This window comes from Cupressus sempervirens, chromosome 9, assembly GCF_028749045.1.
Source record: "Cupressus sempervirens isolate cs-2001-9-10 chromosome 9, ASM2874904v1, whole genome shotgun sequence".
NCBI classification, from domain to species: Eukaryota; Viridiplantae; Streptophyta; class Pinopsida; order Cupressales; family Cupressaceae; genus Cupressus; species Cupressus sempervirens.
The window spans coordinates 442,555,020-442,575,676 of record NC_143126.1 but is presented as its reverse complement, the minus strand read 5'-3'; the positions used below and the strand labels follow the sequence as shown (position 1 = coordinate 442,575,676).

The 20,657-nt window shown below is 36.3% G+C and overlaps 1 protein-coding gene across 3 annotated transcripts in view; it reads left to right on the top strand.

Moving 5' to 3' along the window:
- Positions 1-11,724: 11,724 nt before the first annotated feature.
- Positions 11,725-20,657, top strand: part of LOC149539207 (protein BONZAI 1-like) — a 79,127-nt gene continuing 70,194 nt past the window's right edge. The window contains exon 1 of one of the 3 annotated variants that reach the window (XM_089800540.1): positions 11,725-11,922. In XM_089800540.1, coding sequence (XP_089656666.1) covers positions 11,746-11,922 — 177 coding nt within the window. In that variant the 5' untranslated portion in view covers positions 11,725-11,745. Of the gene's footprint in view, positions 11,923-12,094; positions 12,176-14,427; positions 14,753-20,657 lie in introns of those variants that run through there. The other 2 variants (XM_089800541.1, XM_089800539.1) reach the window with 2 other exon arrangements.

Here is a 20,657-nt window from a genome sequence, read left to right as displayed (position 1 = left end):
TGCCCTTCAAAATAAAATTTTAACTATTGACAATCTTCAAAAGCGGGGTATTTATATTGTGAATAGGTGTAGCTTATGCAAGATGGATGGTGAGGATAGTAATTATCTTTTTTATTCAACCAAAGTGTTTGGAGTATTCTCCTTCAGTACTGGAACATCTATTGGGTTCAGCCTAAGAATCTTGTCGAGTGCTTCAAAATTGGAAATGCCATGTTAGATGCCTAGATGCTCATTTCCTTTGGGGTCTCTCTCTTCCTCACCTCTATTGGGGTATTTGGAAAGAAATAAACAATAGGATTTTTAGAAATAAAGAAAGCTCTGCTTAGGTTGTGGGTCGAAAAATTCTGAGGGCTATTAAAGAGAACTCCATTTCTCAAAATAAAAATAAAAGAGATTTAAATATCCTTGACCCCTTTAAAATCAAATTTATCGAAATAAACAAAGATGTTAGTAGAGAAGGTGTAGTTTGGAAATCTCCTCCTGTGAGATGACTTAAAGCTAACTTTGAGGGATCTGCTAAAGGGAATCTTGGGAGAGTTGGATGTGGCTAAGTCTTAAGGGACCATAATAGTAGGATAGTGGATGTTGTGGTGGTCCCTATAGGTTCCTCTACTAGTCATTCTGGATGTTGTGGGTCGAAAAATTCTGAGGGCTATTAAAGAGAACTTGTCGAAAATTTTTGGATGTTGTGGGTCGAAAAATTCTGAGGGCTATTAAAGAGAACTCCATTTCTCAAAATAAAAAATAAAAGATATTTAAATATCCTTGACCCCTTTAAAATCAAATTTATCAAAATAAACAAAGATGTTAGTAGAGAAGGTGTAGTTTGGAAATCTCCTCCTGTGGGATGACTTAAAGCTAACTTTGAGGGATCTGCTAAAGGGAATCTTGGGAGAGTTGGATGTGGTTGAGTCTTAAGGGACCATAATAGTAGGATAGTGGATGTTGTGGTGGTCCCTATAGGTTCCTCTACTAGTCATAGTGTGGAAGTCACTACTACTCTTTCCATTGTAAGAATAGCAATGGAAACTGGTTGTCAGAATTTATGGTTGAAAGGGGACTCTTTAAACATCATTAATATGTTGAATGATAAAAAATCAGTGACATGGAATACTGAAGGAGGTATTGTGGAAATTAAAAATCTCCTCAATAATTTTGATGATGTCATCATATCCCACATCCATCGAGAGGGCAATAGATTTTCTGATTGGATTGCTAACAAAGTTGTTGATTTGAACAGAAAGATGACATGGGCGGAGGATCTAAGAGAGGAAGTTGATTTAAAGGCAATTATTAATTATGATTTGACAAATACAGTTGAAGGAAAGATTATTTGTGATTTTACTGATTAATAAACTTTGTAGTGGGATTAATAAAGGGCATTATCATTTTACGAGGAAGTACCAACTCATTATTGTCATCATTACATGACATGTTTTCTGGGTGATTTGATTTATTAAGGTAAAATAATGCTTTTCTTTTGCTCTTGTTATCGTTTATTGCAAAGTTATCAATGCCCCTCTGACAGAAATAACAATTACATGTAAATATAAACAATAACATAAAATAATAGATCACATAGAAGAGAATACAAGACACTAAGATTTAACGTGGTTCACCCAAACCCTGTGATACATCCACCAAACAAGAAGTCCAATACTAGTATGATCCAGTGATTACAACATTATTACAATTTGTAATCCCTTATAGCTCAATACTGCCGCAAGAAGCAATTTCGCATCACACCTTATGAAACAATCCCTAACCCTAAGAGCTTTTATACAAGTATTTTTGCCACTTTAGGGTTAAAATTAGTTACGACACATTGGCCATAAATTGATGAATAAAGAAGAACCAATTGGCGAATAGTAAGTGTTACAAGATTATATATATTTTTAGGTGCAAAAACCTCAATGTTAGGAGTTCAATAGAAAGCCTTTTTTCTTTTTTAATGACGAGATAAAAGAGAGAGTTTTTTCTCCAAACGTAGAAAAGATCTAACAACACAATGGTTCATAATACAAAAGACACCCTCTTTTAAAAATCTCAAGTATAGTTTCAGTCAGGGTATTTTTGAAGAAGACTCAACTATTACCACTAAAAGGGCGTATGATAATAGTTGTGGATGATATTTTCGAGGTTGGTGTATTGGGCATTGATTTCTTTGTCTTCGAATTTCACTTTCACACAAGCAGTGATATCTCTTCCCTCTTTTGCATGGTCTTCATTTTTGACTAACTGCCGAGGTGAAATAGTTGATGGAGCGGTTTGTGAAACCTGAATGACATATGGGACTTGATGAAATTTTATAGCAGGCACAAGTCACAATGCTTTGTGCTTCAAATGACATGTTTATCTACTACTATAAACCCTAGCAAAAAAACTTGAAGAGGATTTAGAAACGCAAAAAACTTCCAAATGTCACGGCTTGGGTAATGAGAAGAAATATGCCTTCATTTGGGCTTATACTACTAGACATCGATTATATTCCCTAGTGATTTGGAAAGGGTGTGATGAAATAAATCCACAAAACGGTAATATTGAAAGAAACAAAAAAAGAGAAAATTAAGCTTTTCTTGTGGTATCTTGTAGAAGAACAACTGGTATGAGACACTTGAAAATGGTGTAAGAAAGAAGCATATGTAACTGATAATGAAAATCATTCCATTTTTTAACTTTTCCAAAGTTAGGAAAGACAATGCATGGTAGTAGAATATGGCCCCATCAAAACGACAATTATGGACATGTGTACAGATATCAATGAAATCAATAGGAGTAAAGAACTAATATACGATGACACTAAAGATGGTTATCAAAAAAATGGTCGTCGCCTGTAGGCAGGGTTATTGTAATATCCCCTCTACCATATGAGTTAAAGAGGAGCAATACTGAAAATGCTTACCAAGAAATCTTCAGATTTGTATTATGAAAGTGCCAACATGATGTAAATAAATCTACCAGCAACATCCATGGAAGGATCTGATCCAAGTCTGAACAACAGAGCCCTGATGGAACAATATCTAAATGACACTGGTAATACTCAATGAGAATCAACTCTTACAAATCTTAAGAACAATTCAGATATATTAAAAATTAAAACCTGCCAACTTAAAGTTGCTCCCTTGCCTCTGTCGTCTGTATATCCACCTCGTTGCCTGACTCAAATAGTACTGTTTCGAATGACTGGAGCTCGTTTCTGGTTGGCTTGCACAGGTGTTCTGCTTGATGCGTCGAAATTCTCCCTGAATTTGATGTCTTCATGGGTTGCCGGCAGCGATGGTTACCATTCGGAATATTTCCTTCATATCCTAAGGAATTTGGCGCTTGAATTGAATGGGGCTTTTTTCCACCGAATGGTTCGCTGATGGAGGGACGTGCTGATCCGCGAAGGGCCACCTGTCTGGTTACTGGAAGAACAAGTTCCGACTGCGTTGGAAACTGCCGTCCTCCTCTATATCCGCCTACGGTAGACACTTAATCGGATCTGCTCGCCTATACCCCGCCGTTACTATGTGTGACTGCAGCCTTGTTTTTCAACGATAAGGACATCAGACAGCAAACACGAATTCCTTCAGTTGTTTTAGAAGTCTCGAATTTGGGAAGGACAACGCTCCCGTGAATGGCGAGCTTAAAAGAAAACACCGGTTGCTTATCTCCAGAGGGAAGGAACCTCTCCACAACTGCAGTGACTTGTCCCTTCTAATTAAATCCTAGATGCTGGCCCCAGGCCACAAATTCGCCCAACCTGAAATAGCTGAATGCTACCTCCAAGCACAATAATTCGGGTGATATCTCACACCCTCAGAATTGCTTATCCATGAGAGTTATCGTTCTCACAGATAGATTGGAAATTTGCAGACCGAAGACCACAAATTGCTCCAACATAAAAAAAAAATGAAATCCACAAAATTGCTTGCTTTCAAAAGGAACCCTATGCCCTCTATTTATCTTTTTGCCGGGAAGTTTTCGGAAATTATCCGGAATCATCTTGCACTACAAATATTAACTTTATAAAATTAAATAATAAACTTTATAAAGTTAGAATACAACCTTTATTTAATATTCAAATGAGTAGGCCTCGCTTTCTTATTTGGAAGACAAAATCGACCCTCTTCACATAATTATTTGCCTACGAGTGTCAGTAATAGGCAAATCCCCTGTTATAATTACGTTGCTAAGAGAGGGACATGACAGTCCGCCCTTCCGGATATTGCTTGCCCTCAAGCAATCTCAGAGCTGGATGCTGCAAAATGGTCTCATTCTCCCAAGTAGCATCTTCGACGGGTAGATTCTTCCATTTCACCAAATATTCTCTGATTACTCTTCGGCGAAGCTGTTTTTCTCTGCTTTCTAAAATGAATTCCGGTACCATAATCAATTTCCCTTCATCATCCAGAGGCGGCAAGACTGCAGAGGGTATCACATTCTGTCCCAATGCCTTTTTGAGACGTGATACATGAAACACATTATATACTTTGCTGTCTGCTGGAAGCTCAAGTTCATAAGCCAATTCCCCTATTCGCCTACTGATCCTGAATGGTCCATAATACCTGGGTTTAAGCTTCTCTGACCCACTCTTTTTGAGAGTGGATTGTCGAAATGGCTGGAGCATTAAGTAAACCATGTCGCCCACCTCAAAGCTCCTCTCCCTCCTCTTTTGATCTGCATATTGCTTATACTGATTTTGTGCTCGAGCGATGTTATCATGTAGAGAGCTAATGATATCTTCACTTTCTTGCAGTAACTCCCCAGCACGTGGAACCCGAACATCACTCATCAATAAGTCAATGAAACTGGGTGTATCATAACCGTATAATGCTCGAAAAGGTGTCATTTGGATAGACATGTGGAAAGTGGTGTTATAGCAATATTCACACAAATAAATCCATCTTACCCAGGCCTTTTGCTGATCGGCTACGTAATTCCTCAAGTAGCCTTCTACCCATTTGTTTACTATCTCCGTCTGACCATCGGTTTGCGGGTGATAACTAGTACTGGGTGTGAGCTCAGTGCCGCATAATCGAAACACCTCTTGCCAGAAATGACTCAAGAATCTACTATCCCTGTCACTGACAATACTGCGGGGTATCCCGTGTAACCTGAAAACCTCCTTGAAGAATACTTCGGCTACCTGTACCGCAGTATAAGTAGTGGTGATGGGAAAGAAATGAGCATATTTTGTTAGCCTATCCACCACCACATAAATGCAATCGCGTCCTTGAGCCTTGGGCAACCCAGTAATGAAATCCATGGATATGCATTCCCACTTTTGACTCGGAATGGGAAGTGGCTGTAGAAGCCCTGCTGGAAAGGTGTGTTCCTATTTATTCTGTTGGCAAATAGAACACTCACGAACATACTGCAAAACATCCTTCTTAAGTCCTTTCCATGTAAACCGTTCTCGCACCTGTCTATATGTTTTAAAGTATCCGGGGTGACCAGCTGTAGGTGAATCATGAAGAGCTCGCAAAATGAACTGCCTCACCTTCGATCCTGGGACTAAAAATACCCTGCTCTTGTAAATAATCAATTTATCCACAAGTGTGTACCTGGTATCAACAAGTGTCCCATCAACTATCTTGGATGCCCATGAATCTTTGGCATATTCTGCAATAATCAAATGCTTCCAATCCTCAGAGATCTCAATCATTGAACTAAGATGTGGTCTTCGTGACAAGGCATCTGCTACCACATTCTGTGTGCCCTTAACATAAGATATATCGAAGTCATATGCCTGTAACTTACTGACCCATTTCTGCTGCCTATCATTGAGATCCCTTTGCCCGAGGAAGTGCCTTAAACTGTTGTGGTCAATTTTTATGCAGAATTTGCCACCTACTAAATACTGCCTGAACTTAGCTAGTGCATGCATGATAGCTAACATCTCCTTGTCGTAAATGCTGAATGATCTCTCTGGCCCACAGAGTTTCCTGCTTTCGTATGCAATTGGGTGTTTATCCTGCATTAAAACAGCCCCAATACCATCTCCTGAGGCATCACACTGGAGTTCAAATGGTTTCGAGAAATCAGGCAACGCTAGTACCGGACACGAAGTCATGATCTCCTTGAACCTGTCAAAACAAGCCTGTGCCTTTGCTGTCCAAACGAAAGCTCCCCTCTTAAGCAAATCAGTTATAGGAGCCGCGTGTCGTGAATATTCGCAAACAAATCTGCGGTAAAATCCACACAAACCAAGGAATCCCCTTAACTGAGTTAGGTTCTCAGGAGTAGGCCACTCTACAATAGCACGAATTTTATCAGGATCCATCCGTACACCTTCTTGGCTGATAATATGACCTAAGTATAACAACTCAGTCATTCCCAAATCGCATTTGGATTCTTTGGCATACAAGGATTCTTCTTGCAAAATCTTCAATACTGTTTCAAGATGCGCCATGTGCTCTTGCCATGTTCGACTGTATACCAAGATATCATCAAAGAATACCAACACGAATTTTCTCAGCTGATGATGGAAGACCTTGTTCATGGTAGACTGGAAAGTAGCTGGTGCATTGGTCAATCCAAATGGCATCACTACAAACTCAAAATGCCCACAGTGGCACCTGAATGCTATCTTCTCAATGTCTTGTTCTCTGACTCTAATCTGGTGGTAACCTGATCTCAAATCGATTTTACTAAAGTAGCATGCCCCATGTAGTTCATCTATTAGCTCATCAATCCGTGGAATAGGATATCTATTCTTAATGGTTTTCTTATTCAGCATCCTATAATCTATACACATCCGTAACGAACCATCTTTCTTCTTAACCAAAACTACTGAGGAAGCAAAAGGAGACTTACTAGGTCTGATGTGTCCCATTGCGAGTAGCTCCTTGATGGTTTTCTCTATCTCGTCTTTAAGCCTTTTGGGATGCCTGTATGGAGTAATCATGACTGGTTTAGCGCCTTCTTCCAATTCGATAATGTGCTCGATCCCTCTATCAGGTGGTGTTCCAGGTGGAATATCGCTGAATACCTTACTGTACTTTTCCTTCAATATCTGTATGTCAGAATGATATTCTGTCTTCGGTTGTTCCTCCTGTGTAGGCATAAGAGTACACATGGCTGCCCATTCAAGATCCTCATGTCGCACCAATCTTTCCAATCGTCTAAGAGAGATCGTTCGGATATCACTGTTCCGAATAGCTCTCAATACATGCTGCCTCCCATCTACTTCGAACTTAATCTCCATGTCCATGAGTCAGAAAGTAACCTCACCCAATAAACGTAACCATGTCATTCCACAAACAATATCCAAATCACCCATATTGACCACGTGGTAATCTGCTTTGAACTCATAATTGTTCAGGCGTAAAGGCATGTCTCTAACTATCTTGTTGCACTTAAGAGTGTATCCGTCAGCAACCTGTACACGAAGACCTTCAAATTCTTCTGTCTTAATACCACGACGCTCGACCAATCTTGCATCAATGAAGTTATGTGTAGCTCCGGTATCAACTAATGTAATCACCTTCTGCCCTGCTAGGACACCACGTAACCTAAAAGATCCTTCCTGTTGAATGCTAGACAAGCGCCCTTGCTGTAGATGCAATTCAGGTTCTTCTCTCTGTTCTGACTTTCCCGTCTCCTCCTCAGATTCTGAACCAGTATGTTCACCCTCTTTCTCCGTACTGTCGGAATCTGATCCCTCATAATATGCCCACATAACTCTATTGGCTTTTCCTTTTGGTCGCAAGGGACAATCATGATCCCTGTCATATGGACCTTTGCAATAGAAGCATAGTTTCTTCCTTCGCAAGTCATTTAATGCTTTTGTATCTAGGGGTATGGTAGATTTCCCTTTGGTTTCAATGCTCTTCCCTTTATTTTTATCAAACTTCCTGTTGTCTTTGAAAGAGGTAGTGCTTCTGGAAGTGAACTGGTTAGAAGGAGCTGTAAGTTCCATACTTCGTGCTTTCCTCATGGCTTCCTGCAGTGTTGGTGGATCAAATGCCTTAATCCATCCCTTGAGGGGTTCAGACAATCCTTCTGTAAATAAGATAACTAACCTCCTCTTCGATACATCCGGTACCATGACTGACAACCTCTGAAATTCACTAATATAAACTTCGATATTGCCAGTCTGTTTTAATTGTGCAAGATCGCGAAAATAAATTTCTGGATCCTTCTTATCAAAACGTTCAACTAATCTATCCACGAAGTCCTGGTATGATGTTACCTGATTGTGCTGCAAGGTAACCATTCCATGTGACCACCAGTCATGTGCTGCGCCTTCCAGATGCAAGGTAGCATATCTGATGGCATCTATTTCAGACATAGGCCTTAATGCTAGGAAGGTGTCCAACTTATGAATCCAAGCTTGTGCCGTCATCTGACCACTCCCATCGAAGAAAGGCAAAGTAAGTTTACTGACAGCTCGTTGTAACTCACTTTCATGACTCCCTCTAGGCTTCCGATTCTGGCGGCTATTCCTCATATGTTCTCTTCTTTGGTTTAGATATCGATCAAAGTTTAATAGCTCACGCACATGCGGGGGTAATGCTTGCCATTCTGCCGTAGCAGCCCTGAGATCATCCTGGAAATCTTCTGGGGCGTCGTCTTCTCCTATCTCCTGAGCCTCTTCCCTTAGGAAGGTGGGACGAGTAGGCCTATTGGCTGTCCATGATCTGCGCCTAGGAGCACCCTGTGATCCTGCCACACTCCTATCGTCGTGATCAGATGTGCCTCTTCCTTGATCTTGAATCCTGGGCTGAATAACTCTTTCCATTATGGTAGTCAAAGCCTGTAGTGTCTGAGTTATTTCTTGTTGTCTGTTAGTCATGGCTCTGTAAAATTCTCTGGTTTCATCATCGTCGACCCTGGGAAATCTTGGCGGACTCTGTCTTTCACCCATATCCCTGTTCTTGAATATGGTTTCCGAGTACAACTCCGGAAATTAGAGTACTTTTACCCAATCAGAATGGCAGGACTATTGCTCTGATACCACTGTAATATCCCCTCTACCATATGAGTTAAAGAGGAGCAATACTGAAAATGTTTACCAAGAAATCTTCAGATTTGTATTATGAAAGTGCCAACATGATGTAAATAAATCTACCAGCAACATCCATGGAAGGATCTGATCCAAGTCTGAACAACAGAGCCCTGATGGAACAATATCTAAATGACACTGGTAATACTCAATGAGAATCAACTCTTACAAATCTTAAGAACAATTCAGATATATTAAAAATTAAAACCTGCCAACTTAAAGTTGCTCCCTTGCCTCTGTCGTCTGTATATCCACCTCGTTGCCTGACTCAAATAGTACTGTTTCGAATGACTGGAGCTCGTTTCTGGTTGGCTTGCACAGGTGTTCTGCTTGATGCGTCGAAATTCTCCCTGAATTTGATGTCTTCATGGGTTGCCGGCAGCGATGGTTACCATTCAGAATATTTCCTTCATATCCTAAGGAATTTGGCGCTTGAATTGAATGGGGCTTTTTTCCACCGAATGGTTCGCTGATGGAGGGACGTGCTGATCCGCGAAGGGCCACCTGTCTGGTTACTGGAAGAACAAGTTCCGGCTGCGTTGGAAACTGCCGTCCTCCTCTATATCCGCCTACGGTAGACACTTAATCGGATCTGCTCGCCTATACCCCGCCGTTACTATGTGTGACTGCAGCCTTGTTTTTCAACGATAAGGACATCAGACATCAAACACGAATTCCTTCAGTTGTTTCAGAAGTCTCGAATTTGGGAAGGACAACGCTCCCGTGAATGGCGAGCTTAAAAGAAAACACCGGTTGCTTATCTCCAGAGGGAAGGAACCTCTCCACAACTGCAGTGACTTGTCCCTTCTAATTAAATCCTAGATGCTGGCCCCAGGCCACAAATTCGCCCAACCTGAAATAGCTGAATGCTACCTCCAAGCGCAATAATTCGGGTGATATCTCACACCCTCAGAATTGCTTATCCATGAGAGTTATCGTTCTCATAGATAGATTGGAAATTTGCAGACCGAAGACCACAAATTGCTCCAACATAAAAAAATAATGAAATCCACAAAATCACTTGCTTTCAAAAGGAACCCTATGCCCTCTATTTATCTTTTTGCCGGGAAGTTTCCGAAAATTATCCGGAATCATCTTGCACTACAAATATTAACTTTATAAAATTAAATAATAAACTTTATAAAGTTAGAATACAACCTTTATTTAATATTCAAATGAGTAGGCCCCGCTTTCTTATTTGGAAGACAAAATCGACCCTCTTCACATAATTATTTGCCTACGAGAGTCAGTAATAGGCAAATCCCCTGTTATAATTACGTTGCTAAGAGAGGGACATGACAGTTATCACTCCACCATCATTGAAAATATGTTTTAATAAACTACTACTTATTATAATCAACCAAAATATTTCAAATCTCGGAGGAGAATACGATTGTTAGGTGTGAACCTTCAGATTAGGAAAAGTTGAGCCATAATCAATTTGTCCATCCGAAGGAGAGAAAATTAATCATGACTTCAATGAGATAGAAAAATCTAAACTTCCTTCTACACCGAGAACTCGTTTTCCAATGTTCCATACAACTCGCAAAGGTTAAATTTGGACAAATGAGAGATGAAATTGGAGGTAAAAGGGACAAACAACTTGCAAAAGTAAGGAGAAGAAAAAGTGCCTTAAGGCATTTTGTCGGGCAACTTGTTAGCGGAGGGTTTCTATCACTAGAACAAAACCCTAGTGGCAGAATTCAACAACAAAAATGTGCCAAATTCAGTTGAAGCCTTGACGACTTTTCAAAAAAAATTAAAACTTAAAGAGAACTAGTGGAAAAAGCCACAAAACCATCGACAGTTGTCCTAAACCATGGAATAATTTTTTGGCTCCATCAGACAATGCAAACACGCTCAACAGAAATTAAAAATTGATGAAACCCACTAAAATTAGGATACCAAAACTAAAGGCCATTAAAACCAAAAGACTAAAAACTACAATCTATGGAGGACTCATTCCTCAATTTCGCTCTCCAACTCCTGTATCCACTAATGGTTTTGATCTTCTCAATCACTTAATCACTTAAATGCAAAAAGGTAGACAATTGTTTCATAATACCAAGCGATCTAATTTATTACCTCCAACGATGTGTTTAATGTAGTAATAATAATGACCTATTGCGGATAGGAGCACTACCAATTTTCTAGATTTTCATTTAATGTTTCATAAATAATAGAGATATGAGTTGGCTTTCGATGATATGTGCTACATTTTTTTATATATAAATCTATTTTATTCATTGCCTTTTATCTAATGGACCAATAGAATTTGTGGAAAAATTGCATTTTTCAACTTAGAAAATACATTCTAATCAATAAAGTTGCTGCAAACTTTAGAATATTTTGAACTTAAAATAATGAGACAAACTAATGTAACATCTAATGATTCCAATAGTTTCCTACCAAAAGCATGAACTTCAAAATGTTTTTGTACCTTGATAAGTACAATTGGTCCTGTAAAATAAGAACTTTCCTACAATTGATATAAAAATAATAAATAACCTCCAAAAATTTCCCAAACAAGTCAAAGAATATAAGACCACGGTCAGGTGGGCAGTAATATCAACGTACTAGGGCCTGGCCGATGTGACCGCAAGCCAAACATTTTTCTGGAGGGTTCCTCACGGAGTGGTCTACCTCCCAACAAGGGCACTCCACGTCAGCGTTAGACTCTCCACGTCACATCGAGTATAAATATACTTTTTCCCGATGAAAAGTTTTATTTGTGTTGCGGAGTAGAGATCAGAATGGGATGTTGCCTTTCAGACACAGCGGGCGGGGAAGAGGCGGTCGGTGGAAATGCTGCACAGGCGTCCATTTTTGCCTCTCAAGCTTTTGCTAACGAGACTTCTGCCGAGGCTCACGATGCTGTCCACTTCTTCATGGACACCAGAAATTTCCAAGGCCTTTCTTCTCAGCTAGAGGTGAGATTGTTCTAATTCTCATGTATGTTCGGATTTACTTGCAATTTTCTTATTTTGATGCTTAATTTGCTGTGTAGAAACCTTTGATGGTATAAATTGCTTTCAATTCGAAGTACCTGGAGGTTTTTATGGCTCTTCAGTCCATATGATCGTTGCAAATCTTTTTTATTTTCAAAGTTCGTTGCAAATGTTTTTATTTTCAAAGTTCAATTTACTGTTTAGAAATTTCCAAGGCCTTTCTTCTCAGCTAGAGGTGAGATTGTTCTAATTCTCATGTATGTTCGGATTTACTTGCAATTTTCTTATTTTGATGCTTAATTTGCTGTGTAGAAACCTTTGATGGTATAAATTGCTTTCAATTCCAAGTACGTGGAGGTTTTTATGGCTCTTCAGTCCATATGATCTTTGCAAATCTTTTTTATTTTCAAAGTTCGTTGCAAATGTTTTTATTTTCAGAGTTCAATTTACTGTTTAGAAACTTCGGCGGATTTTAGTGTGGCTTGATATCAGCACACCGTTTATTTGCGACTTTTAATTTTTGGGCTCATCAATTTACTATTAGAAATTTCAGCAGGTTTTATTTTGGTTTGATATCAGGCGGCCACGATTTACTTGCAAATATTTTGATTCTTAAGCTTAATTTAGGGGAGAGGACCCACTATTTCAATGGTTGTCATAGAAATTGTTTACTTTATATCTACACTTGCTGACTTAATGTCCAATTTTTTTTTTACAACATTGCACCACTAATTGTGACTTTAAAGTTGTTAGTACAATGCCGATTACCAAAAAATGAATGAAAATGTACTCTTTGATTTAAAAAGTAACCAATGATGTGATGTCACATCAGCTGTTCAACTTCGGGTACTTTTTATGCATGACTATTGGTCTCACTTTTTTTTGGGCTGTTTTGGACAACTTGGCAAAAAGCATGCTGATATGGCATCATAACGAGTGACGTGGACTTGAAACCTTAGTAATAAATAGACGACTCGCCAAGTAAGTTGCTGTAAAAAATTGAGAGTGATTTGAAATTTTTACATAGGGTTTTGATAAGTGCGAAGTTAGGGTGTTCAAATATTAGGGCCTCTCCCCTAGTATTTCCAAATTTGGATATTGGAAGCTTTCATGTCCTTTCAGTTCCGATGTTTGATTTCCTTGCAACTTTTTTAATTCTGCCCCAAATTTATCTTCATACTTTCCAAGAGTGTCAAGGGTTCTATTTTGTCATTTATTTGTTTCTCAGAAGTCATACATTTGAGTTTTTTTTTCAACTATAAACAACTTAAAAAATTCAAAATCTGCTTAATTTTTTATTAATGATCTTATTCTTAATTTTATTTATTATCTAATAATAATATTTATTCATATATAAATATACAACTATCACATTGTAGATATTAAAGCAATCAACAAAAACTCAAGACCTCTCACATGAGAGACTAACAATATTTATTTCATATATATGTTAAAATTTTTAGAATAGAAATTTTATAAAACTTCAATAATTTTTTTAATATTTTATAAAACATCAATAAATTTTTTATATTGCACTTTTTAAATTATCAGGAAATAATTCTATTTTAATTGATATGAGAGTAGATAAAATAATATTATAATTTCAATAATTACCTTAGCAACTTTTATTAAGATATATTTATCTCACCATTGAATTATAAAATCATATTTTGTACTTCATCATACTTATTTTACTTCAAAAATATTTTAATCCAAATATTTGAGATGTCATGATTCTAAACCAAACTTCAAACAAACTAATCTACTCCACATGAACAAGTCACAAAGTGTCATTGTCACTGTTAGTAGCACAGGACTAGTAGGAAAGTAGGAAAGACCAATTTTTTTTTGATGGAGGGTTTAGTCTATGAGGCACAAAGCTTGCGAGCTACCAACTAGCGAAGGCCACCACATAGAGTTTTTAGGAACTTGATACGGGCCCACTCGTGCTTGAAACCTCTTCGGCTTGGAGCCAAGGACTGAGGGGCATTCACACTGTCAAAATCACCCGGGGCACAGTCCTGGCTTCATTCCTTCTGATGTCGGAGCCTTGCACTCAGCTAGACTTGATCTCTGGTGGGCTCTTTTCAAGCCATTCAACTTCACCACAAGGACCCATTGACAAAAGACCAATTTTAATTAAGTTCACCAGTGCACCAATCAAGGACCCATTGACGAAAGACCAATTTTAATTAAGTGATAGGGTACAAAATTATCCCACCCCTTTTAACAAGTAATCAAATACAATTTTTTTGCCGAGGTAGGTCAATGCTTACTACCTACTTATTCCTCAACAATTGAATTTCAAATGTAGAGTCGAGATTCATTCCAGAGGGCTTGGAGTGCACGTAGAGACTAGATTTCATTCCAACCCTTTCTTTCAAATGTCAAATGGCGGCCCCACAGCTTAAATGCGCGTATGATGCGTGTGCAATAGCAGCCAAAACGCGTGCCTTTAAATGAATGGACGTACATAAACGTCTAGCTAAGGTTTCTGCCCTAAAAAGCACATGGGCGTGGGGACAGACGCGGAAATGTATTTGTGGTACGGATAAGACTGAAGAGGAAGAAAGAGGAAGACGGGAAAAATACAGTGCTCACTAGGAAATACAAATCTTCTGAAATTGTCTCAAACATGGGAGCGCATTTGTCTTCTGATACAGCTGGCGGCCGGGTGGCGGTAGGAGGAGGCAGAGGTGGAGGACGTGGCAACCAAGACCATGCCAACGAGGCCACAAATGAAGCTTACGTGGCAGTGGAAAATCTCATGGTAGGGCGACGGGGCTTTCGCTCACCTTGCTCCCAGCTAGAGGTATTTACTCCCTTCTTTTTCTCTCTGAATTCTCTGAAACTCTTTGCATCCCTCAATTCTGAATTTAAATACAAGTGTTGGGTATGATAGGAATTTGTAGCTCAACGGGAAAAAAATGGGGCCATGGTAACCTGCTTGTCATGCTCCTCAAAAAAGAAAAATTTAGAAATGATTTTTTTATTCATTAAGGGAAAAAAAGAGGGCTTGAACCGTTCATAGAGTCTGATAAGTTTTTGAGGATTGTTTGTACTGATAAAGGGGGGATATAAACGAGTTTGAGTCCTGTTCATGATAGAAATTTGTAACCCTACAGTTTTGAAAAAATGGGACCATGGTAGCTTGACATTACGCTCCCATAAATGATTATTTAGATTTTTTTTTTTGGTTTTTGGGATAATTAAGGAAAAAGAGGCCCTGAATTCGTGCACAAATCTCAAAAATTAACTGAGGAATATTTTTTTATTGACAAAGAGCCTAAAAAATACAGGGGTTTGAGTGGACAAACCTACCGTTGTTCATGATAGGAATTCGGACCTGAACGGGAAAAAAGGATTGGGCCATGGTGGTCTCAATATCATGCTCCTTAAAAATAAAACATTTATAATTTATTTGTACTAGTAAAAGGGGGGGTGTAAAATAAAAAGGTTGAAGTGCATTTTTTGCCACTGCCTTTAAGTTTATGGTAAATTTGATAAAAAGTGGATTCCACGGTAAGTACTAAAACCCTGTTAACGTACGGATCTATTGTGTATTTTTTGTAAATAAGAGACTCATTGCGTCGAAGTTCCTGCCAATAGTTAGGAAAGAAGGAAATGAGAGAGTAAAATATATGATGAGAGAGTTAAAAAGAGATATATTCGTCGAAATAGTTAGAAAAAAAGGAAAATGGAGATTTATGTATATGAAGGCAGATTGAAAAGAGAGATATTGATAATAGAGATTTATAAATAGAAATGAAGGATACGAAGGATATGAGAGATTTAAAAGAGAGAGAATGACATGTTATTATAGAGACACTAAATAGAGATAGTTGGAAGAGAATTTAAAAAAAATAAGGATTATGTTATTTTAAGAAATATTTAAATAACAATTATAAAATTGAGTTATTTTAATGAATGATTCGTTTCTACCTTTTCTAATGTAAATTCAAATATTAAATTTTAAAAAATAAATTGTTGACTACTTGGTCCAAACCAACAAAAGAGTTAGTAAGTTTGAAGAACAATATTAGTTTTACAAATTTTAAAATGCAAAACAAATTAAAACAAGATTGGAAAAAATAGTTAGTTAAATATAGTGTGAAAAAAGTTTAACATTTTACGATTGACAAAAGCAAGAGACAATGTAAAACTCAATAAATATATTTAAAATAAAAAATAAAAAACATTAAAAACTAAATTAAATTTTTTTTTGTAACAAAATTTATAAATATTTTTAGTAAAAATTTATCAAATAATTATATTCTTAAAAAAATATATTTTTTATTTATTAATTTAATTATAATTCATAATAAAAAATTAATTTTAACATTAGAATAAAATAATTTTAAATTATTGTGAAGAAAAAATTAAATAAATGTATTTTAAAATGATATGGTAATTAGTTTTTAAGTAAGATTTTAAATAAATTTAAACTCATAAGATGTTAAAAATAAGAAAAATGATTTAGTTATTATTGTTGATTAAACATGCATTTATGTCTTAAGTAGTGAGGTGGAAGATAAAATAATTACTTTTTGGAAACCTAGTTAGTCAGAATTGTGAAAAAGATAAAGCTATCATTAATGCATGACATCATTGTTGTTGAAAAAATATGTCAATTTTTGTTAAGGAAAATTGATTTTTCTCCCTACCAAAAATAGTATGGACCAATAGAATAAGCACAAAATATCATTTATAAATAAGGAAAAATAAAAAATACATATACACATTGTAAGTGCCATATAAACTTTTAAATTATTTGATTTGATTGGTCAAGGTAATGTCATATTAGCACTAACATAAATGCATAAGTATTCCTACCTATAGTAGGAATTAATAATTGAAATTTAAGACTTCAATTATCAATATTAAAAGCAAAAATGGAGCCATGGTAGTTTTAGTTTGACGGAGTCATCATCAAGCACTAAAATATTGAAATAGGGGGAAAATAATGGGGTTCTAAGTGTGCAAATACGCTAGAGTTCGATTTCTGGTAAATTTGATAAACATGAATTCCCCAGTGAAATGTGCTGACTTTGTTGTTCTTTAATGCTTTCCATATTCAAGATTCAAGTTTAAATATTGAAACTAAAATTGCCATTGAGATGAGGTATTTTATTGTTTTGTGGGGATTATTTGGAGCAAAGAGAAATTTTCATTATGTGGCATGTGTTGTTTCAGTGATATGTATCTATTCATTTTATTTATTTTAATATTATTATTTATATTTTTCTTATGTTCTATATTTTTAATTTAGTATATATATAGAGAGGAATTAATGTCAAAATTAATTTGTTTTCTTGTTCATAATTTTTAAATATATAATAATATTTATATTATAATACTTATATATGAAATCTATTTTATATTAATTATATATTAGTGTGGGAAAATATTTTTAATGTTCAAGTTGAATCTATGAATTAAATAAAGTGTAGAAAATATTTTCTTTTTCCTATCTAACAGCATAATTTTTATAATAAATCTATATGGTAAACTGTATCATGTTAAGAGTGTAGTTATATTCATGAATATGTGGTGTAACAAAGTTACCTGTTTAGTTTCAAGATTGAAATATCTCTTTGGTGCTCTTACTAAATGGATTGCTCCATAAACTTTTATTAATAGGAAAAAGTACAATGCTTCTTTGTCTAAATAAAAGTTTTAGAGTTCAAGTATAATTTTCAAACTAAATTGTAAGGAAATGAAGATGTTGGAAAGTTTTGACCTCAAGCTAGTTGACATCATCTTCATATAAATACCTAGGGTGCTTTCAATAGCATACATACATAAAAGAAGAAAACATTAAAAAAAATGATCAATTAGTAAATGCCACCTATGTGTTGATTAAGCTACTCTATGAGATAAACCAAGTGTATGGAAAAGTTGAGGATGCTTTTTCTTTTTGTAGCTTACAAAGGTAAATAGACTCAATTATATTCCAAATACTTTAGATGCCAGGAATATGAAAAGGTAATGTGATTTGGATGGACGACTTCAATAAGTTGGTCCCGGTGTTCATAAATATTCTCATCATGAAAGTGATATGATAATGTTTGAAGTGAGGTCATAATGTAATCACCATAGAGAAGGAGATGGTTAGCTTCACTAAAGATGCAAAGGTGGCGTTGGGGGCCCAATATGAGACTAGCATGAATAAGTTATAAACCATGCTTAATGCTTATTGGCCAAAAAATGAGTGAGAAGTGGTTTATAATTAAAGGATGGATATAAATTGACTTGGGAACTCGCTATTCCTTATTCTTTAGATTTACTATTTAGGATGAAATTTATAATTAATCTAGAAACTCCATTGATTTATTTTTTACTTATCTAGTGCATGGTCAAGATGGAAATATCGAAATGAAACAAAAAAGAAATGTTCAATTGACAATTATATTTGTTGATTGTATTCAACATCTCAAAGATGTAGACATCTTGGTTTAGGACCGTACATCATTTGGCAACAAGATACTAGTTTAGTGGATTATGCATTTGAATGAAAATGGTAATACACCATTTTCTAGGGCGATCACATGGGCTTTCAGGTATAGGATGCACACATGATACTAACACGGATAGCTAATGTACTATATAAGGTTTGGAAGATCAACCTATTTCTAAACATGTCTTCAAGTGATTAAAAACTCTTCTAAATGTGACCTTGTCTTTCAAGTGGAGATGAAGGTAAGAATGGATGATGAGTATTGCATAATTTGTAAGTATTGTAAGTATTATGTAGTAAATATAATCCAAGGGTGAGCAATGAGTATTTGTAAATTTCTAGCACAAGCTTTTCGAGTATTTCAATGGTAAATACTTTTAGAGTGATCAAAGTAATTGGTGGATAGATGACAAAGCCTTATCTCCACACCAAGGTTAAATCTCTCAAGGATAATTTTGATTTCTTTTATCTTGAACATCAAATGTATCTTCAATGTTTTCATTTTGTAAGCATATGAATGATTTATAAATTTAACTATATTTCAAGATTGTTACATTAAGTTGCAAATGTTAATCATCTAAGCAAAGCACACCTTGTTTCTTAGTTCTAGATAAGTATTATGTGCCTATGAAGAAGGGGATTAGGAACTTCACAATTTTTTTTTCTTCCAAAGGAATCCATTATACACTCTAGAAGAGTAGTAGCTTGAGTCATTATTGAGAAAATCATTGCAATTTCACATGTATAAATTTTGTTGTAAATCAATAAAACATTGATCTTCAAATTTTATTTGCAAATTATTTTCATTATTCTTTTGGTTGCTTGAGGAAAGTTTGTTATTTGTAGGCTTATCTTTTATCATTAAATTATGTTTATAATCATTATAGAATAAATAGTTATAGTAAATAGAGCATAACAAAGCCCATCAAATGTAGACATAACCCTTGTTCTTGAAACCAGCAAAGAAACAATGAACAATCGACTGCAGAAACACTACTTACAGAGAGACTATCCTAGTGTGATTCATAGAAAAAATAAAAGACACTATCTACATGGTGCAATATCAACTAGATTGTACACCATACACTTCAACAAAAAAGTTAACACCAAAGCCCGAAGTAAAATTGCCTATAAAAAATAGAAGGATAATGAACCATCCCTATTCTGACATATGCTCGTGTCCATGACTGCATCCTCTAGAACATGCATGACAAGCACCATACCTCCGTCAAGAAATAGCATTACGTCAACGCTTGCTATAACAAAAACCCCTTACCCTCCCCTCTTACATTTTTATCCATCCCCCGATAACCTAAACTCAAGCAATTTTTGGTCCATTTGGTTTTTGGGAACACCTACAACAATGACCACCTACCAATTGTGGATGCAGTTCACAATGTAAGCCCAATACTTTTGGGCCTTTGCCTTCCATTCTGGAATATTTATCAGTGTCCTCTGTAAAAGGAAAGGGTGCACATGGTAAGGCACACTAAGGAAACCAATCCAATCCCCATGGGTGGCTAAAAACCCTCACCTCAACATTACACATTGCAAAATCTCCTCCAAGGCCACTTGCCATTTTGGTTGAACCCACTATTCAATCACCCTTTTCACCTTTTCCCTTAACCCAAAGTAAAGACCCAATATGGATAATAGGGGTGAAATATCTATATTGGTGCATAATTGGATCTTTAAAACCAAAAAAGCAACACCCAATAATGCATTGATCAAAATGAGGAATAAATTCTTGCTTGAGGTAAACAGTCTTAAAGCATTTTTTTGACATAGAACCCCAAAAAGCCATTTGATGTTTCAATGCTTTAAAATAAAAATTGTTTCCATGTCACCATTGATCCCACTACTCCAATCGGTGCATGCGTATTCATTGCCTAGGCAACTCAAATGTACACCCTGATTCCAATAAAAGGAATGAGGTTGCCTCTAAGAAATACCCAACATTCATTATAAAGTATTGGTACATGTGCAATGTCCACCACCAAGCAAACACATATCACCAACCTTACATTTATAAATGATGTTGATGTCACCTTGCGTTCACTTGCTGTTCACCAAATCTCTGCAAAGTTTGAACTCAACTTGTCTACAAACATCATTGCAAATTTGGATTGAAAATTTGCTAGACATTGCTCTCTTTGTAGTTGTGGGAATATTTGAAATTCTTGAAAGCACCAAGTTTATTTTGAATAATGTTGATGACTTTGTTATGTCTCTAACTTGGGCTTTACCATTGGCGATCACA